Genomic DNA, 26,805 nt, shown 5'->3' with positions numbered 1-26,805 from the left:
TCCAACAGTGGAAGAAGTGTACTCCTCTTCCTCACACGATAAAGATGAACGAGGCTGAGGGTTATGTGTTTGTTGTCTATATTCCAATGCTGTGTTTTTATCACCCTGTCCTCTAAGACAGAGTTGCTGTTGCTTTTGTACCAGTGCGTTACTTTAGATTTGCCTCATAAAGTGAACTGCAGCTGTTTGGACATGAACGCATTAGTGTTAGCACAGCAAAACAGACCACGCGTGAGCTCAGGGTCAATGAACACAGCAGATGTAGCCTTGATTACACAAATCTATAAAGTAAAAAAGAAAAGAAAGAGCCAATGTAGAGAAACAGAGATGGGGAAAGGGTGGAGGGAAGCACCAAGGACAGAAAGAGAAGAATAATGGTGGGTATGTGACCATGACAAATGGGGGGAAAATGGTCGAGAGCAGCCAGAGAATATTTATGATACCAAAACACACAATGATGTAGAGGGAGAGGAACAGAGATCATGAAATGATTCATTGCTTTTAATCTTCAAACATCTCTGTCTCTCTCTTCCTGCCTTTGACTTTAGTTTTAAGAAGAAGATGGTGTCACTAATATGGACATTAGGCGTCACACTGACTCTCTTTTCGCCCCTTTCACACCTGCGCGGCTCCAGTTCCTGAACCAGCCGGCACATTCACAATGAAAAAAGTAGGTTCATAACATACAGGGCGGTGCTGCGTCTCCACCGGTCTTGTAACCAAACCTACGTCTTTGCTTACAATAACAATTTGAGCAAACAAGCACTTATGGAGATAACTCAGAGTGGCGTTTGCCCCGTAAGATTACACTGCAGCCGTAGCTGCCTGTCGCGGCTGCTGCCCGAGGCGATCTACTGGACCAATTATGAAACTTTTTATAAGCACTTTTCACGTACACACTCAAACAAAGAGAGCCCCCGGTCGAAAAATACCAGAATTCCCATTTAATTTGACTCGGTTTTAGTTGTGATCTCTTGATGATAATTAAAAACTAGACAACTTGACCAAAAAATGATTCCCAACCACTTAATCCCTAACCACAAATCAAACCTTAACCTAATCACAATTTTATATATTAGCCCTAAACCTAACCAGTTCTTCAGAAATGAGTTTCTGCCCCATTAGGATCAGGTTTTGGGTCTCCATAGCAACTAATGGCTTTGACAAGGTAAAGGTTTATGCCAGAAAAGGTCCTAAAGAGGTAACAAATACAGGGAAACTGATGGGATTTAAAAGCAGACAGGGAAGGGACCTGTCTAATGTGTAATGGCAACCTGTTCAACAATTTGGGGGACACTCTTGAAAAGCCAGCTCTTCCAAGAGCATCTGTCCGAGCACTTACCTTACCCCCTCCCCTGCACTCTCTCCTTCTGCACTTGGCTCCACCTCGGCACTCTCGCGGATAAAAACGTCTGCTAAATGCTTGAATGTTAAATGTCCATTTTTTTGAAACTATGACTGACACATGACCATGAAGGTTTGGTTTTAAAATCAGGAATTGTGCTCACACCTGTGCATCCTCGCTAAAAGTCGAGCAGTAGCATCCAGGACAAGCAGGAGGCAAGAGAGGTGGACAATAGTCCAGACACGTTGTAATGAAAGCACGGATCAGGTTTTCCCAGACAAAATCAATTCATTTCAGTGGGTTTTATTTTGTCCTTTTATCTGATCCCAATGTTCAATGTAACCGCAGAGACGTGGCCGTGTGAGGACTTTTACAAGATCTAAGACAACCGCGACTTATCGAAAAGATCACTGTTAGTGCGAAAGGCTGTCGCCCGTCGTCCGCCCTCAAAGATCCCAGGATTATCCACGATGCAGCAGACGTGGTCACTCCAACCTTGATGACGGCAAAGAGGAGTGGGAATCGACGGAGAGTGCGGCACCAAGAGCTCAGTCTTCATCTCCCACTATAGGCCAGTGTATAAACATCTCACCAGTCACTTTATTACATACACAGGACACATCAAGTGGCAGGAGATGCAGTCTGATGGTGCTGTGACTCTAGAGATGACCTTCTGCACACCGTGGCTGTATTCTGATGGTTTTATTTACTTTTACTTTTACTTAAATGAATGGGAAGTAGAAGTACAATAGTGTTGAGTAGTTTTGTCCTCCTCATTCTGATGATCAGTTTGAACTGCCTTGACCACATCTACCTGCACTGAGTTGCTGCCATGTGACTGGCCGATTATATGCAGTATTTGAAGTGGTGTAAAGTTGTCAGTGAACGTAGGGTGTACTGTATCTCGTACCTTTCTTGAGCAGCAGCAGCAGCTTCCCTCGCTCTAACTCCACACTGAGACCGAGTCCTCGCTGCCCCTCTGCATGGAGCAGCGTCCCAGAGTTCCTCAGGGTTTTAAACTTCAGAGAGACGACTTCTCTGGACACTTTCTTCAAGCTGGGACTCGTCCTGTACAGCAGAGCACTGCCGTCGCTGTTGAAACTCACCACATCAGAGGCTGGGAAAAGAAAAAGGAGAGAGAAGATTCTAGATTGTCTTTGTTACTCAGTTTTAAGGTTATGTTTAGCTTAGCTGTTCCAGCTCACCTTTTGTTTGTTTGTTAAAGGAGTCAATAAAGCTCTTTAAAACCCTTCTCCTGTTTCTGGTCTCATGCATTTGGGTCCAAGTTTGTGAGAGTTTGTAACACGACCCCTGGATTTATGCAGAGTTTTTTGTTGGGAAAATTGTCCTTGAACTTTTTCTTGTTCTTTCTATTTTCTTTAACCTTGAGTTTTTAGTTTTTTGTGTGTCTGTTCCTTATTTCCTTTTTTTATTTTTAGGTTTTCTTTGTCTGCTCCACCATAATGTGTCTCACCTGTGTCCTATTTGTCTCACCTTTGAGTTCCCCAGTGTCTGTGTGTCTTCATTTTGTTTCAGTTCAGTCTGATGTTCCCATTTCCGTGTGTTAAAAGTATTTTTTCCTGTTTGAGGTTTTTTAAAGACTCTCTTTTGTTATTTTTCCTCCATTTGGGTCCTTTAAATTACACTCCATGACAGTGAGGGAGAATTCAAACAGTATTCTGTTGTTTTTGCTTGTTTTCCGTATTTCAAACCCTTTATTAACCAATTTGGTGAGTACAAACATATATAAAAAAAATTACAAACACAAGAGGACAAAATAAAACAAATCTAGAACAGGCAGAACAAATTAGGTCATTAAAACCAAGAAAAAGAAAACAAAGAAACGCATACAAAAAGGGGGAAATACTACTCAAATAGGTTTTATGGTCTCTTAAACTTCTGAATTAATTTTGTGTTATTAATAATATTATGTTCAGCACAAGTGGTAAAAATGTGAGTGTACGTGTTTGTGTGACCGCAGTTGGTGACAAGGTTGTTTGAAGGTAATCTTATTGTAAATTATATCTTTATAAACTCTACAAATTGAGTAGTGACGTTGAATATACACATTAACAAAGGTGAATTATTCATACAGAATGTGACATTGGCTGCACGTGGTGTATGTTGATTTCCACCGTACGTGCGTTTCCACAGAGTTATAAAACGGAGAATTGAGGCAATTAAACAGTTGGAATGCACGGGAAGGTGCGAAGCATGGAGCGACTGAGGTGAGAATAAATAATGAGTAAGACAGAGAGGTAAAATCCCCCGTGTTTATGGGATGTATGGGAAAAATAACGCATGTAACAAAAAAAGTGGATAAGAGCGGGTGTGAGATGTGTTAATGGTTTTGATGAAAAATAGAATCCAAACCTTGTTCAACTAACAAGGTGTTACAGTGTGAACATGCAAGGAACAGGAAACATAAGGCAACAGAAAACAGTTAATGGAATCAGATTATATTAAGGAGATTAAACCAATTAAACACACACACACATATTTTAGGCTACATAACATTTCTGACAAAAACATTATTCTTAAATGATAAAGTTGATAAAGGAAGCTGAATACTACGCAGCTTCATACAATACTTACAATATATACTGTAAATAAAACAATAATTGCAAGTATTTCTGTTTAAAATGCAATCAATTGCACAGCAGTCAATCAGGAGCCGCGGCACAGTTTAGGTTGCCTTTCCACTACAAAAAAAGTACCTACTCAACATGGGCGGAGTCAACTGCGGTAACTTCGTTTTACACACAAGTAACAAGTGACTTGTAAAGCAGTTGTTTTCAGTGAAACTGAATCACTAGAATCAGTGAATTAAAAAGACTTGTTAGACTGAAATACAGCAGCAGAAGCGTGCCGGTTAAGTCCATATTAACAACGTCAACAATTCTTCTGTGTATCGTGATCGGGAATCACAAGAGAGTCACTTCATGAACTTTATGTTTAGATTTATTTGATTGTTTCAAATCTTAAATAAATAAATAAATACAAAAATTAAACCTTAGGTTACAGGCTCATCAAAAACGTTTCAACAACATTCACCCTTTGCAGGAGTTCCACTCTGTCTCGTACAGGTTTTGTGTCAGGGTCGCTCAGATGAATGAACCGGGCTGCAGCGTTAACACGTGCAAACTGACTCTGTAACACTCTCAGCAGCTGAAGCTTCATTCCACCTCCTGACTAAGCAACTGAGCCGCACATTTATTTTTTTGTTGCATACGACACACAAGTATCAGCTGTTTTTAAAGAGGTATCACTACCCAACTTTTTTTATGAACGTCGGGAAGGATAAACAGATGTGTCGTGTAACACATTTAAACAACAGAATACTTGGCGTCTGGGACGCTCCGTGACACCACGACAAGAAGTCTATTTTTTCTAGTCTGACATCTAATACGACGTGCTGCTGGATGTTGACCAATAGGATAACAGAGTGATCTGATGCGGCGTAACATACAGACATAAACATGTCGAAGAGGAAGAGGAATACTGCTGCTGCTGTTAGGTGGAATAGTGACCCCGAATAATGTTTTATTGAGCTTTGAAAACAGCATCTCTGTCTCTTTTGATGGAGAAAAGGAGAAAAGAAATAGTGGAGTTCAGCAACCCAGTGAGTCATAATTGACCTGTGAAGCCATGCAATGTCATGAACGATGATTGGTCGGGGGTCCCTGTTCCCCCCGGACGAGACACGGCAAAAATCCGTGCCACTGTGACTGATCATGTGACATGGTGACCATCGTGTGTGTAGTCTGATCCCGGCATAAGCAGCATTCTTAATTATATCCACAAACAAAAAGCTTGAAACAGATAAAAAAAAAGGTCGTCATTCTCTAACAAATGCTGCATCATATCACACGGTTAATTAATTTCCGATTGACATTTAGTTTTATTTTTTTTTTATCCTGCTGAGTTCACTGTGAGATATATATATATATATATATATATATATATATATATATATATATATATATATATATATATATATCCAATCCAGTCACCTGAATATATAATGAGAGCAGGTTGGGTGTGTTGCCATGGTGATGCAGATTGCGCCTATCCCCACTTTTTCCCAGAGAAAAGAGTTTCGGCGACAGAGACGATAAGACTCACTGTAAGGACAGCCGTACGTCTCCAGGCGCAGTCCAATCCGCCCGTTGTGGTTCCAGTCCAGAGGGATGAGGCGGAGGAAGCGAGCGACCGCTGCCTGCTGCAGTTTGTACTGAACTACACTGTCTGCATTACTGTTACCTGGAAAAGACTGAAAACACACAAACATGGATGTCAGAGAATCAAAAAAGTTGTCTTGTCTTGCGAGGGAGATAATCCATCCAATGGCGTAGAGGCATTTCACCAAATTGTGGCAATAGAGGACATATCATGTGACCTGTGTGTGACCTTTTGTCCAACATTGAATTTTGTCATTGTTTTACAGAAAAAAACAAAACAGACAAAGTCGTCACGCTGTGTAATGTGGCTCTAACTGCCGTCGTTCCTCTATGATATTGAACTGGATTAGCACTAAACAGTCTGTTTACAAGATGTGGGACGTGAATATAAAACTGATGGCTATGTCTCTCTCTGTGACTCTGAGCTGATTGCCTGATGGATCGTTGTCGTTCCATCTCTCCCATCTGGCTTTCTATCCTAATTACATCCCTCCCTTGAAGTTGACATGCAGGTTAAGTGGCTCTCCCACTGCTGAGTAAAAGCTTAGACACATAATTAACTCATTCGTTCCTGTTGGAATCATAAGAGCGGAGCTGGAGCTCCTCATATGAGGAGGAGGAGGAGGAGAGATGCTGCGTTGTGTAGTTTATTTAATTTGTGTGCATGTTTATTTGTTCCTGCCCCATTTATCTCCTAAATGCTTTAAGGGAACAATCAACTTCTCTGTTAGATACACTAGCCGGAGGCCTTTTTACAAAACTGAAACCACATTCATTCTACTTTTATTTTCTTTGAAATACATTCAGCTCTGGATAAAAACAAAAAACAAAAAAAACAAACCACTGCTGGCTATGTTTGTTTTGTTTTTACTCCAGGGCACCACTGTAGTCTGCAGGATTAAAAACGATGACACGTGCACCTGCATGTACTTCTTGATTAGTTCTCATCAGCTACGACTCCTCATCAGTCTCATAACAGAAATCTCCGCTCTTATTTTTCACCATTGTTACTGTTTCTAGTATTTCCTGAAAGTAAGTAAACAACTGCAGAGGAGAGAATAAACGTCCTGTTCACACCAACACTCGATGTCCAGTGTGCACTTCTTGATTTCCACATATCCAGAAAAGTCTTCATTGAGAAAATATATTTTATTATATATATATTATTCTTGTTTTTAAGAAAGAAAAGGATGAGATAGAAAAATGGAGAGCTTCCCGTGAAAGCACACATTGGTCAAAACACCCATTTAATCCCAGATTAAACAGTTTTCTTTCACCGGGACACACGGCAGTATCATCTTATTCTGCTCTATTTTTACCAGCACTGTTGCAACACATAGCACGTAGCCTTTAGCATAGCCACGGGACGGCACTCGATATCATTGATTTCATCAGTCAGGATATCCAAACACTTGATGTACAGAGAGACAAAGGAAAACGATGCCAAGTTGTTTTACTTTTTTCACAGACGGGTAAAACACCGCAGAGCAGAGGACGACCAATGGCACAACAAACACTTTTTTAGTGGCCATACTTAAATTTCAAAGTGAAAGAGTGAGGCATGTGTTTGGCCGAGGTTCAGAAACACTTTGAAAATGTGACAGTTGGTGTGATTTTCTTCTGCACAAGGCCATTTCCTTTGCTCTGAACACGTGTTTGTGCTCACACCGGTTTAATAATCCATGTCAGTGCTGGAGATTGCAGGGAGACGGAGGAGATTAAAGATGCGGTAAAAAACACACAAACACACACACACGGCATCTTTGAATGCTTTTCACGCACACACAGGACTTATTTTCCTCATTGATTTTATTATCGGCTGGCACTCGCACACTGCGCCACATGCATTGTCTCAGCCAGAAAAGTGTCTCTTTGCTGCCTTGCCTGTCCCGCTCTGTGTGCACATCAACGGCAGCTTAAGTGTTTTGGCAACAGGTCCACACAGTCAGCACAGCTCTTTCACTGCTTCATACATTATTAATGATCCGTCAAAGGCGCCTTATGACTGTGATTATCTCGGCAGGGCCGGCTGATCCCTGCAGGCCATCGCCACTAAACACCATGACCAGGTGAAAATAACTGTAATAGTCCAGGAAAATTAGCTGTGATGAACCAGAGAAGTGTTCCTCTGCTTTTACACTTTGTTTCTGTTGAAATATAGTGTTATAAAATAAATGTTTGTCACTCTTAATAGATTTCTGACCATGATATGACAAGTTATTTGCCGTTTTCTTGTATTTTGTAGTTTTTCATAGTTTTCTCTTGTGTTTTTATAGTTTTACTGGGACATCCCTTGTTTTAACTGTACACTGTCCCTTATTAAAGGAAAAAAAAATATGAATAAATAATAAACCCGTGCATTAAAAAGGCTGATGTTTTCATTTCTTGGATATAAAATATCACAGTTCCTTTTGTGCCATAAATCCCACGTTTTCTCCAGTGAAAACTGTCCTGATGACATAGTGAATGTGTCCGATATAGGGGGATCACACATAGGGTGTTATTTATCTGTCACCATTATACTGTACTGTCAGTTTTAAAAGCATGCATAAAGGGACTTTAAATCGTCACTTTTTTATGGACAAACTTACCTATCAATTCTTAACTGGACAAACCCTGTGTTATCCTGTTTTTACACAGCAGATGGTGCCAAGTAAAATATACATAATTAACTTTTCTTTTCAACACAATTTGTCTGGTGGAGACTTCAAGTTGAAATTAAAACCATAACCAAACTCTACTTGCTTGTTACTCCGGTGCAAACTCACCCCGAGGCTGTCCTCCTGTCTGTACTGTTTCCAGTTGTGTCCCGAGTCGCTGAACATCAGCAGGTACGACGTCAGCCAATCAGAGCTGCCATAGCGACCCTGTGTAGCAACAGCAGTGATCCTGGTCCGCTCCCCCAGGTCCACCTCCAACCATTGATACCTGTCTGAGGTGAGAGGCGACCAACCTCCAGCTCCTGCACGGAGAAAATTAAAGAAAGAATTGATTTATTACGTTTTGCTCTAAGAGGTATGACATGTAATGTTCTTTTTCCACACACTTGTGAGCGTGTGAGAGCAATGAATAGCTTGACCTTTAACATTTTTATCGACATTTTGCTGTAACAGAACCTGAATGAAGCCAATTTCCTGAGACCAATACGACAGTTTCAAACCCATTCCAGTTGAAAGTTGTGTTAGCGTGCTTTTTTGTTTTTTTCCTGCTGAAACAGAGGACCGGTTTCATTCCCAGACTCCACAGGAGTCTTTTAATGTCGAAAATTGAATTTGAAGAAACAGAGGCAGTCGGATTTCTGCTCTGTGATATGCAAAATGTTTCCTTAACAGCCATTTTAAACACAGCGGTAACACGTTGGAATGAATCCATGTGTCTTTGCACATCAAACAAGGAACATTCAGAAGAATGCAGACCTCTGCTCAGTCTCAACTGTTTTCCCAATTTACAAAGCTACAGCCTCCACAGCTTTTCATGCTTGTTTGTTATTTCTCTCAAGACTTGCTGTATAGGTCGTCTTGTTTTCCTTTGAGGAAATGCAATGTTGTGTGGCAGATGTTCTGGATGACAGTCTGTCATCCAGATGTGGTTTCTAAGTGTAATTATGCCTGTCATTGTACAGCAATGGTCTGCACAATGAAATGCAGTGCACCTTTATCTTTGCTACACAATGAATGGAGACAGAAGTTGTTTCATTTGACTACGATAAAGAACAATGAATAAAATATGAACAAAAAAAGCCCTAAATGTGGGGCCGAAGTAACAAAACGTCTTTAATTAAAACAAAATTCACACAGAAGGGAAAACAACCAAACGCAGGAGGAGAAGGTATAAGGTAAAAATGAACGGAGAATTTGGAAAAACCAGATGAAAACAGGAAGTAACTAGTGGAAACAGCATCCATGAGAATCTGAACTAGCTTTCCTGTGATTTGACTGGTGCAATGTTGAGATTTTGCAACCGTAAATTTACAGATTTCACCTACAAACTCCTATTAAGGGTGCCAAACATATGGCCCACAGGTCGGGTTGTGAAAATGTTATGTCAAATACTATATATTTCAGCTCCAGATACCTGTGACTTAATGTTCTGTGTCTTTGGAGATTCACTGTGATCTGTAAGTTGTAATGCACATGTGTAAATGATAAACTTAGGCATAATATTGTTGAAATTGCACTTTTTTTCTTTCAAGAAATTTCCAGTTGTTCATAATATGTTTTGTAAATTGATACTTCATTAAATGATTTGGAGTTCTTGTTGTTCAGCAGTTATTATGCTATTATTTTACTGGTCCGGACCGAACTACAATGAGACTGACACACATCAGCTATCAATCCCACTCACATGTACCATATTTTATCCTCTATATTAATCATGTTCTAATGAAGAAAACCTGAAACGACAGATTGTGACTCCTCAAGAAAATATTTATTTATCCTCCTTTTTTAATATTTTGTTTTGTTTTCTGAATATTATGTGCATAAATGTAAACCACCACGGAGAACTTGAGTGATTTCCATTAACATTTTCAACCGAAACATGTTCTGTTGTAAAATGCTTGCATGCTAATTTAAACCATCATCTCTGACCTCAGTGCTGAAACATTGCAGCCTCTGATTACATTTCATAATCATCATCAGTACGAGGTTGCAGTGCCATGCATTGATGAGTTGCTCATAAATGCTGAATGCCATTTTGATCCTTTTCTTCTCCTCTACAGCGTTGCTATGAGGCTGGGGCATGCTCTATTGATTAGTTTTACCATTTGCTTGCAAGTCCGAACCCTTTGCTCTATAAAATATCATCAATACGAGATTGCAGTGCCACACATTGATTTGTTTTTTAGTACCCCTGCTGGTTCCTTTCCCATATTACACATCACCACTAAAGAGCAGAGCTGTAACATATTGTTGTTTGTGTTTGGACCTGATGGGCTTTTCAATATTTATTGAGTAGGTGTGAGGTAGGTTTAAATTAAAGAATTCAACGTAATGTATGATTTGTAATATCTGAATGTGAGGCCCTGTTTGCTCTCTGCTTGTTAACATGTGCTCCAGTCATGTGAGGGAGGTTTAGAAAATCTGGAGTGAACAAATCACACTAAGCAGGTCAGTAAAGTGTGTGTGTGTGTGTGTGTTGATAAGTGACTGATAATGAAAAGTTGAATTGATCTTGAAAGACCAACAACATAAGAGCTAGACAAAATGAGTCAGAAAAACATAACATTAGCATTTTTGTGGCAAGTAGATGGATCTTCATCACTGAGTAAGCTAGCAGACACACAAATTCAAGTAGCTAGCCATTAAATAAAAGACACAAAACAATATTTACCTCATTGCCACTCTTGACTGATGCTTATATTATTTGAACTGTTATCATTTAAATGCGTTATCTCTTAATTTTCCAATGTGTTTTCCCCTCCTCTGAACTTAATCACCGTTGATCCCGTTTTCGTCTTACTTGTCCGCTGTTAAGTTGCATCAAAAACACAGATACAGACTTTCAAAATAAACTTCCTGTTAAACCGGAAATAAAACTATTTATAATGGAACTTTCACGTCGACGATAGCTAAATACAGTTGCTATTTTATACATACATATGTGTATATATATACACACATAAATATATATTTATGAAGGCTTTGTGTGTGTTGTTGTATTTGTAGCTTTGTGAGGCCCAAAAAACCAGAGGGTTTGGAGGACATTTTGGTTGAACCAGGGTTAAGACCTGGTTTTAGGGTTAGGGTTAGAAGTGGGGTTAGGATTAGGCAGTTAGTTGTGATGGTTAAGGGGTAAGGGAATGCATTATAAGGGTCCTCACTACAAATGCTGTGCAAACGTGCGTGTTTGTGTGTTTACTCATTGCTCTAATCTCATAGGACCTTTTGTAGTGGGAACATTGACCTCTATGTGAGTGTGTGTGTGTGTGTGTTTGTGTGTACAGAAAAGTGCTTTGTCAGGCCAAACACCAGATGGATGCTACTGAGGAGGATTGCTGCTTACCAATGTCCCACTGAGCACACACATACTATATAGCCACACTGCTGTTTTTGTTTAAAAAAAAGAAAAGAAAAGAAAAATAATGCATGGATTCTGCTCCAGATATGCCTGCTCTCCACATTACCCCCACATTTCCAGGCCCTGAAAATAGAAAAGTCTGAAAATGCAGCTGGATCAATTTTTCCTTGTGGACTCCAGAGTAGTGTTTTACTCTGGACGTGCAGAAATGGAGACCTTTGAAAGTGATGATGGAGGCACCAGCATTAACTCTAACTTACATTTATGTCTGTGTGAAAGTTCTCAGTCAACCAGGTCATCTTCAGGAGTTAGCCGGGGGGCGACTGGACTTGTTCTTGTTAAGTTTGAAGACGTTTCAGATGTTTTATTTCCTCATATTTAGGAATTTTAATTCATGTGGCAGAGCTTTTCTGTGTGTTCTGCATTGAGAGCGGACATATTTGCAGGATTAGGATCTCGGCTAGGCACAATTGTAGGATAAAGCATCCTGTGTTTAAGCAGTAATGTAATAACAGTCATCTGAGCATAGACCTGGCAACCCTCGAACCGGCTGACTCCGCTGCCGCTGAACTAGACGTGTCTGAAGGGGCTGTAGCATCGCTCTCTTCTTCTTTGGTAAGAATGTGTCCTATTCCCTGCGTCTAGACTTGTACCGCCACCCGATGGTGAAGTGGGATACTCCAGGACCCTGACACACGGGTATACCAGTGTCCGCGACACGTGCTGCATTTGCGCAGACGTATACCAGGGCCTGTCCTGATTCGATCAAGAATACCACATATGGAGTTGGTTTGAGGACACGCATTCCTGACCAAGACAATCTCGAGACAAAGAAAAAAATTGTGGAAATTAAAAAAAAAACCACTTGAACAGTCAGAGTGGCCTTTAGCTCTTTAAAGATCAGACTCCACCAGTTGCCAAAGTTAATAACAAACAGATGTGTCCAGTGACAGCTGGACAGAAAAGAGCCGGGCGCTCTGACCTTTCCTCAGGGAGATAGGACTGTAGAGGAAAAGACATGAGAGATGGGAGACGCCGAGAGGTGTTAAAACCTTTTACTGTCGCCACCCGGTTAAATGTATTTCAAACAGTGGTAACGTGATGCTGTCGCTCTTAACACTTTCTGCCATGCCTGTCACTTTTAATCAAACACATCACTCTGGTTACATTTACCTTTCCCACAGTGTACACCCACTGAGAAACATAATTACAGTTAATGATGGTGAGGAGGGTGACATCACAGCTTTGACAGCCAATTAGGAGGCCAAAACTCTCCTTCAGGCTTTACCAGTCAGGGAACAGTGAGACAGTTGCCAATGGCAACATATGCCACAGGTAATTACCCTGTATTCCTCAGCTATAGAATAAATTGACATTTAATTAGTTTTTATGTGTGAAGGCAGGCTACAATCAATCAGGCAACACCTGAACTGGCAAATGGGAAATGACAAGCATTTGGCTGTCATATCCTTCAAATTTGTACAACACTTGAAAGTTATTGTTGCCAAAAAAATACTTTTGCAGAACTTAAAGAAACACTGCACGTGTCACTTTCTAGTCCCTTTCTCCTCCACTCCATTCTGTTTAAATAGTATGTCTGCTCCCATCCTCACTTCTCTGCGTATAATATTAGGTGGTTGTGGATATGAAAAGTACAATGACGATTCGCTTTGAACTCGTCATTAAATAATGCCAGTTCCTAGATATAATCAACTGTAATACACAAAAGGAACATTTTTAATCAACCTGTCAGTTCTGTTCCACGAAAACAAAAATATAAACTCACTTCAATCTCGCACTTCACCCTTGGTGCTTCAGTAATCCACTACACCTGTGAGGACTCTGATACCTGAACCCAAACCAATTTGTCTCCATCGTATTACAGCGGCGCAGCTCGTGTATAGACTACATGTAACAAGTGGAGAGGAAAGCCATTCAGGCTGTACAGCTGTCTTTCTTCTTTACCGTTGGGAGGCCAAGCTTGACGTGAGGCCGCTGTGGATGGAGGCTTCACTATAAGGAGCAGATAGATGGAGAAATAAAGAAAGGACTTCTGAGTCATTAATAATGCACCGTTATTCCACCTGACAAGTACTGAGGATAGACGGGAACAGACAAAGAGAGAGGCACGAGTAAAACCAAGAGGCAGAGGCAGAAAAAGAGAAGGCCAGACGGGAGGAGGAGGAGGGGCAGGTAGAGAAAAGTGAACAGGTATAGTTACAGACTGGGAGAGAGGTGAGACAGGTTACAGACTGACTGTTACAGAGCTCATCATTTGCATTAGAATAGTCAGCCTGGTTGGTAATTTCAGCAGCGTGATAACATGTCAAACAGACAGAGGAGCTAATGGGTCACTGCTGCTGCTGCTGCTGCAGGAAATGTTGAATCAACATATACAGTAGATATCAGCTTTTTTCTCATTTTTCAAACTATCCTTATTATATTATCACCCGTTAAATATAAATGTGTGCATTGCACCAGATGTCAACACATCCATCAACGCTGAGACGTGTGTGACACATTACAGCTTGTGTTTATATTAAGCACCATCACATTATGTGACCATGTCCAGGAACATTACAGTATAATGCAGTTCATTTACATGATGTGTCGGTACTTACAAGTGAGTGATCGCAGCAATTTATTCTTGTGATTACTTGAAGAAAATTGAGATGTTTTCCATCTTCATGTCATTGTTTTCACTTTGAACATCCTTTGAGCTCCTTTTTGGTCTCTTTGATCAACACTTGTGTGTAGCATTTGTTCCTTTTAAACTGGAACGTAATTTACTAAATCAATATTATGTACCAATGGAAAAAAAACAAAACAATTGAGACCATGAACTCCACAGGAAAATGATCAGAGTCGCCCCCTGGTGGCTTTAGAATACATTCTTACTTCCCGTGAGAGAAAAAACTAATCTTCAGCCAAGTTTAAGTTTAATTACTTCCACATTTTTATAACCAGAGCTCTTGTTCAATATCAAGTCATGACTTACAATAAGACACAAACTAGCAAACAGTGTCCACTCCAATGTAATGTGATGTCACGGCACAATACCGCAACCTTTGTGTTGCCCAGAGTTTGAAAACTGTCCATTGTGATTACGGGAAATATGGATTGTGTAGCTCTGCTAATCTGCTGGTTTACTAAAAGGATTAGCAGAGAGAGAAGGACACTCCGCTCTCAGTCGTCTGAGAACAACAGGAGGAGGCAGAGTATTAGCAACAGCAGCAGGAGGTGAAGACAAGATGCTGAGATTTATTCATTCATCGATTTCCTCGGCAAACAGCTGGGATGGTTTGTGCTTGTTGCAGATAAAACCTTCTCTCCTAAGCAAAAATGTGACGCTTTTCCTGTTCTGCCAACAGCAAGAGGAGGATTTGAGAAAATGACGCGGTGAAACCTCAGCCGTTAGATAGTCTGCGGCATTTACATCTCCACTTAACGGCGGAGTAGTCCCTGGACAGGTCGCCAGTCCATGCATCACACCTACGGTCAATTTATCATTTTACATTTTACAATGAACTTAATTAACTTAAGACTACTCCAACTGAAATTAAAGTTCCAGTATATTACAGCATGACTTTCTGAGAAAAGTACTTTTGCGTTACCAAAACCTAAAAATGATTTGATTCCCTGCACATGTTGTTGTTGTGTAGTCAAGACCTTTAAATAGCTGTGCCACCAGCAGAGCTGTGTTCAGCTTTCTCCCCACACTATGTGCAGCAAATATTTGAATTAATGTCTCTCCTGATTAGAATATTAAACAGGTTCATGCAACAGAAACCTGTTCTGTGCATTGATACGTTATTAGTGCATTTTGACTGCTTTCATCACAAAATACAGCACTGAATCTGCATATAATATATAATATAAACTAATAACATTGTTTTTAATATCAGTACACCATAGTATATTGTACTATGGTGATATTCTGCCCCTGCTCCCTCTAATGATGAGTTCTTGCCTTTTCCCCAGCGTGCCTCTCTTGCCCCTCCCCCTCCTCTGTGTGCTGATTGTTTCAGGTGTGCTGGAGAGCAAACTCCACCAGCTGCATCCAATCCTGCAATCACCTGCCTGGCTTCTTAAGCTCAGGCCGGCCACATCCACGCGGCCGGATCGTAGCACTCTGTGGGTTGTCCTTCAGAATTTAGACCTGGCTGCTCTGCTCTCTGGACCCTGTCTCCCTGGACTCGGTCACCTGCCGTGCCATTTCTGATCTCTGTCCCGTGGACCTTGCCCTCAAGGTCAAACCATGCCCAGCCCTTCATTTTCCCCATTTTTGTGAATTCTCTGTTTTTGTGCATCATAAATATGTTTTTATTGTGAATCATTGTATATCAAAACAAGCACTTTTACTTTGCAATTCTGTCTAATATCATAATGAATATCTTTTATTGCCCACCGGCTACTAAATAGTAGTTTTGACCTCTATGTTGACCAGACTAGATGCTCATTGGCCCCCTGGTCTGTGTCCACATCTGGGTTCTAAACTCTGCTACCACGTAACGGGATTCTTCAGATCCAGTTGTGCCGAAGAAGCACACGTCACTTTGGTAACAGTAAGAAAACGTGAAGCACCTAAACTTCTAAAGGTCCTGTGCAGCCTACAGTCACATCCCTCTGTTTAGAATTCAACAGCAGCAGAAATCCTTTTCTCACCATCTCTCCTGTTGAGTTTGGCGAAACCCGGCGCATGGCTGATGGACAGCTGGGACGAGCTCCTGAAGGATGACGGCGGCAGATTGGACACCAGCGCTCTGTCGCACACATCTGTCAACCAATCACAAAAAGGAGACAAAGTGTTAAAGTTTTACACCTAATATATTCACTTTAAGTCAAATTAAAAATGTGGTTTTGGAACTCAAAGTCCCAGTTTGGTAACTGTAACAAATAAAGCAGAACACATGGGAGCAGGAACTGGAAACTGAATATAACAGCACAGAACAGGGGTCATTGAACACAGGTGAAACTCATCCGACGATCACAAGGGAAAACAGGAGACGCTCGAAATAAAACGGCAAAAAATAACAAGATACAAGAGAATAGACTTCAACTTAAAGTCCAAATCCACAAAAACAGTCTAACAATGAAATCATGGTCGACCAGAAGGTTTGAGTACACGGTGCCACTGAAGTGCCCTCTTGAGTGGTAAAACTAAAGATATTTGATTTTCAGTGACATATTAGACCTTTTTTTTAAAAAAATAAAAAAAATCAATAATCAATAAGACACCATGGTCCACATGAAATTAAGTCCCCAGGGCCGAGCTGCCTTTGGACTTGCCTGCAGTAATTGAATTTGGCCCCTGCTCAGAGCTCAGGTTGCTTTTTCGATACAATGGGTAACACAGCGGCGAAGGTGTTGGTCAAAAGACATCACTGGAGAAATGCAACAAAATCACTTTAACTTATTATTCCACAAGCTAACACCCATTAAATATGTCATAATTTATTCATGACAAAACATGAATCATTTATATTTCAGCCCTTTCTGTCTCACTTTTTTCCAGATTAAATGAAAAATAAGGCTGAGGTTGCAGCAGCTTTGTCAGTAGAGTGGACATGGCTGAACAGATGCGATGCAATGGCAGAATATCAGAAGTGATGTGGTGGGAGTTTAACATTGTTTTAACCTTGATGGACTCTATTGAGTGGGTAGAGAAAGGTGGGCTTTTATCATTAACCCGCAGCAAAGAAAAAAACAGGCGTTTTGACTGTTTGAGTCCCTCAGTGAGCTGCAGAGAGTTCACAACAGCAGGTCGATTCAAAAACATCCCCTCATTACGAGAAATTCACGAATCATAAAGGCGACTGATAGACATCCAAACTCTTCTCCAGGGGGGCAGAGCTCTTACTGAGGAGATTAGACGCAGCAGAACATGGGTGATTCCCTGGCTCAAGCATGATAACAGTTCACTGATGTTACAAGATGAATCTTCATGTCTTGAAATGATCTTCTGAGGCTTTCAGGACCGAAGAAACTCACCGATGCTTTTCATCTTCAGCAAAAACAAAAACACAGCTACGTCATCATTCCCGCCATGTCTTCAATGGAATGAAATCATTGGTGTAAAGTGGACTTTCAGCTGTAAAAGCTAAGGTAATAACGTCCTGTTTGATTAATGGATGGTGTGAAAGTTGTAAGTATGTCAGGTTGTGGAGATGAATGACTCATAAAGGCCGAATACCGATGAGCGTGAATCAGAGGAAACCTTTACCACACTTTAATGGTTTAAGGACAAATGACTGCAATTACCTATTATATATTACACATACGGCCATAATGACCAGTATTGGAGCTCGTTTTTAGTTCTCTCCATGGACATGCATATTATGACACACATTTCTGCAAGAGCTTGACTCTTTGCCTTTACCACATTATCAACACTTACGACCACTGCTGCTGCTGCCATGCAGGAGACCTGCTATCAGATTTTAGGCACGTAAGAAAAGGTTTCACCTCATAAATTCTATGACTGTTTCCTGCTTTATTTCAACATTTCACCCTATAGGGGTGGGAATCAAGGTACCTCATGATATGATAAGACGCGATTAATCACATTATGTCATCGTTAACTCACGATTAATCGCACATTTTTATCTATTCTAAATGTCCCTTGATTTCTTTTTGTCCCATTATTTTTTATTTATCAACATAGAACAGTGGATCGACGTGCTTTGTGCAAATGTTTTTTTTTTATTAAGACAATATCTCTGTCAGCCTGCATATTTTGAGTTATTCCTCTTTAGTTATTTAATGTATTGTTGCCGTAATGAGCTAATCCGAGCTAAAGGAGCAAGCGGTCTTCGGAGGTCTCCCTACTATGGTTTGGGGGTCTGCCAGCTTGGTTGGTAACACTGCATACATCATTATTTGGATGTGGGGAGTGCGTCGAGGTGTTGTAGTTTTTCTAACGTTACTAGTTGTTGCAACAGCATGAAAAAAAAAAAGTTTGACGCCGTTAAAACGGGTTTGAGTAAGCGCCGTTAATCACACGATGTCATATTGCACGATGATATATCACCAAACGGATAGCCCTAATTAAATCCCCTTTTGTCCCTGAAAACATTTGTAAACCACTCACTCTCCTGCACCAAAGAGACATAGAGAAAATCAGTATTTTTGACTTGTGGGGACACAGGAGCAGCTGCTTCACTGTGGTCTTGTCACACGATCAACAGATCCTGTGTGCTGTGATGTAGATCAAGTATCCCGCTCCCAGACGGGTCTCCAGAAACAGCTCAGTGTGCCGAGCGAGGTCGGAGTGGGTCATGTTTCAAAACCTCGCACGACAAAACGACAAAAATCACACTAGAATTGATCTGTTTGTTTTGTGAGATTCTCTGTGGTCTGACCGGTCTCAGTGTCATTATATCTCCCTCTCTTTCACACACACACACGAACATCAGCTCAATAAACATGAAGGATTTCAAACTTTAAGCTGTGAAGCCAAATGAACACTGGCTACATTTGAAGCGTCTCTGTTAATGGATGTTGTTCTACATCACTCAGACGCGAGCCAATTACTGTGATTCACGCTGACGCCTGATCTCAACTCGACGAGGCTCGAGCTTCGATTACTCTGTCAACATCGGCGAGCTTCATATCAACATCTGCCTCTCGAGATCAATCAGAGACTCATCTTATGATTCCACTTTTTTTTTTTACAGTGAAATAAAACTCCATTGAAACAGTTTAATGACAGTTTTATGTTTTATTTAAGTGGTTTGTGTTATCGCTCATCATTTTTAATGGTTGCCCAACGCCGCTGTCACTTCATATTTCATATTGTCCTTTGATGGCTTGTGTATTTTAATGTAAGGACAACAGTAACATAAAGCAGATGTTGCTGCTGTTGCTTTTTAATGTGATATTGCCGTGGGGCTGTGTGTGTGTGTGTGTGAATATTAAGTTAAGTGACACTCAATCGCTGTTATAATGAAATGATCTGGAATGAAGTCAGAATTTTACCCTTAGTTAAGTGCTCACGTGGCACGGACCTGTGCCACAGGTGCACCCGTGGTAAATTGCCATGGGAATAATACACAACTCCTTATATGGACATCCTGTTTATAGGTCACATATTCAGGCTTTAAAAAGCGCGTTCTTTCGTCTTCTTGTTGTGTTGTTGAGTCAAAGTTATCATTCATTGTATGTAGTGAAGTAGCAATGATAGAAAATAGACATATTTAGACCGTTTTTTCTTTTCTTTTTGTTCACCAAAACGAGCCGAATGAACTCTGAACTGTGACGTGTTTCCAATTTTCACTAAATTCAATCCGATTTAAAACATTTTGAGTGCATTTTGCTCAGATCTGTTTATATAGTTGGTGAAAATGACAAATACATTCCATCCGATTGCCTAGGTTGTGCTAAAAAAGGATATAAGACACTCTATATTGCACATGCTTATAGCCTCTATTGTACGTTTTAACATAGTAATGGAAAAAGCAGCCAAAACGCTCTGTGTTCAAAGGGTTACAGTCATCAGAAACTTTATAGTTTTTCTATATCGCATTGGATTGAGCTCCATACTGCTCATGTATAACTTTATTGTTTTTAAATTGGTTGTGAAGAGAAGACCTCCAGCTCCAACTGGGATATTTCTCCCTGCAGGCCTTTGGACTGACAGACACTCGCTCGTGTGGATGTTGAGTGAGCAATCAGCATGAAAAGCAGGTGAATTAGTCGAGTGAAGAGAGGAAATGAGAGGCAGCGCTCTACGGCGCAGAGTGCTGTAATCCCCGAGGTGAGAATGTGTAGTGAGAGTGCAGCCGTGCTGTGGTGACACACAGAAGTGTCAGCAGAGTTTAAAAACCACGGGGGGTCCAGTTTGCCTCAGTGGGAGCTGGGTTTTTAGGAGTGGACGTCTGACGGCGGGAGCAGCGGAAAAAACACAAACACAAAGAGCGAAAACGGAGCTACGTGTTGGATTCTGTTTGGACTGAAGCTCAACACTGACCCTGCAAAGCTGTGGGGCCACGTTCAAGGCGATAAACGCTCCAAAACAAACACACCTCATGTTTCTCTCGATCGACATCAACGTCTCATAAGGGGATTTGGTCAAGATACATTTTAAAACTGTAGTGTATACCTTTTACTTTCTATGTTTCTCGGTACAGGCGTGTTTTAGATCTTGTGTCGCTAAGCAACATCCTGCCACTGCACACAGGAAGTGAATCAGATCCTGGGAAATCGCTCCCATGAAAAGTTTCAGAAGTGAATTCTACTGCTTATATTCTATTCTTCAATCAGAATCAGAATCGGAATACACTCTTTATCCCACAGGGAAATTCAATTTGCCACAGTTGCTCCAGACATCCGAACATAGAAATCAGTATAAATGATTAAAATCAAAGTATACAACTAGAAATAAAGTAGAATGAAAGTTAAGTATCAGAATACATTCAAAATATAAAAGAAAATAATAAAGTAAAATATAAATAGAAAATGTAAACATTTAAATTAAATGAAAAGTTGTGGACATAGAATTACAGCTTGTGTTCTAGTCTTGTTATCCATCCCATTTATCATTCACCGAACAGCAGAAAGAAAAGTCTCAAAACATTAAAAGCAGAGAATCTAGGTGTCTGTCGAGCATGATTCATCACCCATGACATGAAAAGTGGACGAATACTGGCAGTACATGAGGGACAAGGAGGAAGGCCACAGCTTATTCACCTGCATTGTCCACTTCTTTACTGTTCTGCTGAATTACAAAGTGTCCGCACCGGAGACCCTGAATACTGATGAGCTCCATCCATCAGCCCAACAAACAGCAGTGAACTGAGGCTCCCGCACCTCAGAGCTCTATGAGCCACACAAACACACAGAGTTCAGACCTGAGCGGAATGATTCATCCAGTCACAGCAATCACCCTCGAGCAGAAGAAACATCAATGGAAACTGTATTAATCTGCACAACCTCTACCCGCAGAGCAACACAGACGGAGTCAACGATGACGGATTAGAGCGGTGGAACTCACGCAATGAGTGGTTCATAGTTTACAACTTCTTTGAGTTCTTTTTAAAGACAAGTATTGTATTGAATCACAGCATGAGTCTGTGTGAGGATGAAGTGCACAGCACATCTAAGGGTGGCCTCTTTTATTTCATCTGTTTCATACAAATACGGAACGTTCTCATGCTCGTGCATCGACGAGGTCTCGGTCTCAACTGCAGAAGAGATTCACATCTCTTCTAATGTGATGTGCCAGAAAAATAACGCTTTAATAATTGAAATGAAATACGTGTTTGTGTTCATGAATTAAATCTATATTTATGAATTATAATTGTGTCTGTAGAATAAGCCTGCGTTTTCATATATATATTAAAAAATAGAGTTTAATTCATTATCTTTGCCATCATAAAGCGACTTAAATCAACTTTATATCTACCTCATGCTCTATGCTAGATTTATATTCTGGCCATAACAGATAGAAAAGCAGATTAAAGCTTCTGAATTATTCAACAGGAGCCAGTATCTGTTGTAAAGCTGCCTGTGGCCCAACTTGTTAATTGATTAATTGAAATGCAGAGCAGTGCACTGTGCTAGCGAATACCCTGAAGATAAGGACATGGCAGGAGCTTTCCTCTCCTGCTTTGCTTAGCATTGCTTTGACACATATTTAATAGCACAGGATCTGATCAGCCGCGCTGAGACTTCAAATACAAACACCATCCAGTCATTAATGCTGTTTTTCTTTATACTGGTATATTCTGCACTAATCGACACTGGATGGATGATTTATATATTTTAGGAGCATTTCCGAAAAACAATTTCACCGTTTTGTTCCCAGTTTTATCCTGTTATTAAAACAGGTTGAGTGGGTTCCAAAGAAAAGCAATTTAAATATAAATTTAAAGACCGTATTGTTGGGACGTTGCCAAATTTGATGAGGGTGAGAAGAAGAGAAGAAGGAGAAACCTGGCTATCCAACGCAAATACAGATGGCCCTAACACCTCTAAAGCTAAATGCATGAACATGTGTTGTATGAACATTTCACATCAATTTACACACGGGAAGATCATGCAAACTCCATGCAGGAAAGGCCCCCATTTTGACATTTAATCCTTTTTTTTTTTTTTTAGTATCAAGTTCAATTCTATACCAAAACAAACCACAGTGTTGGAAATCGGCTTAAAATGTCTCTCCTCCTGTTTCCTCTCCCCCTTTCCCCTCCTATTATATGACTGTCTTTAGTCTGTTTTCCCCCTGTCTGCATGAGTGGGTGTGTCTGCATGAGTGGGTGTGTCTGCTTGCCTTTTTCCCTGCAGGCTGGCCGGAGAAACCCCTTTACCTGGTGTCCCTCCAACTCACCTGCTGCAGATGACACTGATTGCCACTCACTCGCCCGTTCCTGTTTAAAAGCCTGGACTCGCTCACCAGTGTTTGCCAGGTTGTTTTTGTCTTCCTGTCGTTTGAACTGTGACACTTTTATTTTGAAATGAAAGACTTTTCGATTAAGTTTTTGTGTCTGCTTTTGGGCTTCTGCTAACACCTCGCGTGGCATCGTAACACATTGGTGCAGTTTCCAAACAGGTTTCATATCAATAGCAATCTCAATCTGCACAGTTTAGAGGCAGGATTATGCAGCTATGATTACAAAACACGGCCAGAGGTGGATCGTGAAAATGTTCCAAGTCAGTCTTAATCATGACGATTAAATGTCTTCAAAATGAAATATCAATTTCTCCTCCTGGAAAAAAATCGGTAAATTCTGGGTTTTGAACATCTTCGTGTGAAGAAAGTGACAAACATTTGAGAAATGGAAGCATTTTACAAATCTGCTCGGTTGGAAGCAACAATTATTCACCAGGGGCAACAGTTTGAAACGTAAGTCTGTGGGACTTCTGTCCATCTTTTGAGGCTAATTATTTCTTTATCCTGCCATGATTTCACTGAGCTGCTTCTCAGCACAGTGAACACACGGCGTGCATGACACTGACTCGGTATAAATACTTCATACAACCGTGCTTCAAAAACCCTGAGCAGTCCCCTCAACACAAACTACTTCCCCTGACTTTTATGGACTAAGATAAACTTGGTCAAATTTTTTTTTTGACAGCGCAATAAAGTCACTTCTTAAAATAGTTCTTCATTTTCAGCAGAAAATCAGCCTCTGGAGAGATGAAGTTGAATATTAGCTTTTCTCCTTGGGCGTGAAAAGACCTTTCAGGATAAGGTGGTTTAAAAAATGCAGATTAATGCACACATACACGCGGACAACGAGCGACGTAACGCACACACCAGTCATCCAGTCATCCCTCACTGAACAGAGCAGTGGTGTGTGGGAGAGCTTTTAAAGTCCCTTCATCTTTAAACTGCCTGCGTCGAGTTTAAACACGCGAGGCCCAAAACATTAGCTTTGACTTATGATTCCCAAATGATGCAGATTTTCAAGGGAAATGCCACAGGCTACATCAGTCACGCTGATGGCTCCGGGGAGAGATCTCTCTCACACAGCAACGTCTACTCCACCAGCTGCGCTAATGCTGTAAATGATTCTAATCAATTTCCGCTTAATTGAAAATATCAACACATCTACATATATATAAAAAAAATGCGATTTGTTTGTGTCATTCACAAAGCTTAGCAAAAGTGGCACATTAAATTAAATAGGACACGGGAGACCAAATAACACTCTGATTCAGTTGCTAGAATGATAATGTGCAAGAATTTAAAATTAAAATATGATTTCATTCAAGCAAATTGCATTTCCAATTCATTAGTCGAAGTGTATTGTTGCCCGCTTTTTTTTCATTACGCATTCCAGGGTGCACGGAGATGAACAAGAATAAACCGATATGAGTGTTGTTTCAGAGATAAAGCTACTCCTTCACTTCAAAAAACAAAAATTCTGCAGTGCGTCACACACGAGAGATTCGACAAACTGCGTCGCATTAGGTGCAAACACGGAGGCTGTAGCAACATCTGGTTGATGGCTTCAAGTTGTCAACGTCACACTGATGCGGACTATTCATCTGCATCAGTGTGGAGAGAGTGACAGTCCGCTGTTGTGATGACAATGCTGACGTGACAGGTTTTTGGGAATGTTACTTTTGTAAAAGGGTCACACGGTGGTGTAGTGGTTAGCACTCTCGCCTTGCAGCGAGAAGACCCGGGTTCGAGCCCCAGTTGGAACAAGGGCCTTTCTGCATGGAGTTTGCATGTTCTCCCCGTGTGTGCGTGGGTTCTCTCCGGGTACTCCGGCTTCCTCCCACAGTCCAAAAACATGCAATGTGGGGATTAGGTAAATTGGACACTCTAAATTGACCGTAGGAGTGAGTGTGAGAGTGAATGGTTGTTTGTCTCTATCTGTGTGTGGCCCTGCGATGGACTGGCGAACTGTCCAGGGTGTACCCCGCCTATCGCCCGATGTAGCTGAGATTGGCACAGCACCCCCCGCGACCCTCTGGTGGAGGATAAAGTGGTTAGATGATGACTGACTTTTGTAAAAGTGTGCGTTCACACCAGGTCTTTCTTAATCGAACCCTAGTTCTTTTGCTGGTAAAGTCCAGAGCACCAAAAAAGCAAACTCTGCTCCGCCTAAAAACATATAGCTCATAATTCCCTTCAAGTGACACAAATGCAGTAAGTGGATTACAACGCAGGGCATTGTGGGTAAACACAACCAACACGAGGTTTGGGAAAAACTTTTTATGGACCAAACAATCGAGAGAGACCACGACAACTGATTCTGAAAATAATCCTTAGTTGCAGCTCTATTTGTTGAAATAAAAATGTCTGAGCGAGCTGAACATCACCATTTAAATCAATGAACGATATTGGTCACACGTTAACTCATGAGCCACTAAACCCAATTGCTGCAGGAAATCCAGCATCACGTGTGGCACAGTGACACATTGAAGCGACACTTACTGTTGCCATGACATCAAACAGACAGACAGGCAGCCCTTGAATTACAGAGCTTGATAGAGAGACATCATGTGGCACAGAGGAAAATCCCATATGAGAGAAGCTATACTTCAATAATTTCAAGTATCACCAGAGTCCCTTTTTTTTTTTTTGGACAGAGTTTAATATTCATATCAGTGCAGTCTTGCACAAAGCCACGGCTTGCAGGGCTCTGCAGACGAGAGAGCAGAACATGAAAACACACACTCAAAAGCCAGCAGGGGGTGAAATTGTAGGAGTCGGTTCGGAACGATACTGCGGGAGAAGGAGACGCGAGGAAAGCTGCAAACTTCCCCAAGCAAAACTATTCCAATCCCTCCACTATCTTCATTTCTAGCTCCTGTTCCTCTCTTCACCTCCGCTGATCCTTTCATGCGCTCCTCTCTAACATCACCCTTTTCCTCTCCTCATTTTGGCTCCGTCGTGTCTTATCTCACACCTGCTGCCCTCTCCGTCATCTTCCTCCTCCTCCTCCTCCTTCTGCCTCCTCTTGTCTTGTGAAGTCAAATCATGTCAAAGATGAGGGCAACGCGTCCAGAGAGCAGATGGTGGTCCACAGACACATAAAGCAAGAGGTCAGTGAGGGATAAAAGAGGAAAAGGCAGCAGAAGGTGTCCCCTGCAGGTTTTTCATAAAACACATCATTTCATATTGCTCTCCCTTCCCCGCTTCTTGCCTCTTCTTCCTCACCCTCGCGTCGCTCACCCTCCCTCCACTTCTGTTTCACCTCAAAGTGCATACCTCTGATTTAGCTCTGTCTTGTTGTGTTGAAATTCACCCTCACCCTTCTGTCTTTAATGGCCACTGACTCAGCGCTCTCCTTCTCTCTAATACAAACCGACCGGCCCTGCTTCTCCTCATTAGCTGCGGCTGCAGAATATGTGAGCGTCGGGCTGCAGAGATGTGGTCACGCAGCCCTGGCTTCATGAAAAATGCACAGCAGTCGCAGTGAGGTTTATACTGTAGTGAGGTTCAGATTTAAAGTGGAAATTAAACAATGAATATAAAGATTAAATTCTTAGGAAATATAGAAATGAAGTGAACTCTCCAAGTTACCAGGTGGTACTGTATACATATATAGAATATGTTACACATTTACTTTACAAAAAGATAATAATTATGTGCAGTCCTCATATAAAGGTACTATAAATGGAACTGGAATGTAAATAAAGTCAAAGCCTTTGCAGAGCAGTCCACATTCTAGCTTCTTGTCAATAGCGATGAATAATAATGCTTTAAACAGTGTTTTTGACTCCGTCCGTGCCTTTGCCCTGTTTATTTCTAAGTTCGGTGTCAGTTATTCCAGCAGTGTGAGAATTACCAACAACTCTCATCTC

At 41.1% G+C, this 26,805-nt stretch overlaps 1 protein-coding gene across 1 annotated transcript in view; it reads right to left on the bottom strand.

Annotated features, from left to right (window-relative positions):
• The window catches only part of LOC122775605 (contactin-associated protein-like 4), an 88,140-nt gene that overhangs the window by 48,385 nt on the left and 12,950 nt on the right, over positions 1 to 26,805 (bottom strand). The window contains 4 exon segments of the mRNA XM_044035635.1: positions 2,256 to 2,462; positions 5,471 to 5,618; positions 8,295 to 8,488; positions 16,210 to 16,320. Coding sequence (XP_043891570.1) covers positions 2,256 to 2,462; positions 5,471 to 5,618; positions 8,295 to 8,488; positions 16,210 to 16,320 — 660 coding nt within the window.

The sequence above is a fragment of the Solea senegalensis genome, linkage group LG1 (genome assembly GCF_019176455.1).
Source record: "Solea senegalensis isolate Sse05_10M linkage group LG1, IFAPA_SoseM_1, whole genome shotgun sequence".
In the NCBI taxonomy this organism is placed as follows: Eukaryota; Metazoa; Chordata; class Actinopteri; order Pleuronectiformes; family Soleidae; genus Solea; species Solea senegalensis.
Note: the sequence above shows the minus strand (reverse complement) of the source record. Positions and strands in the feature narration are given on the sequence as shown.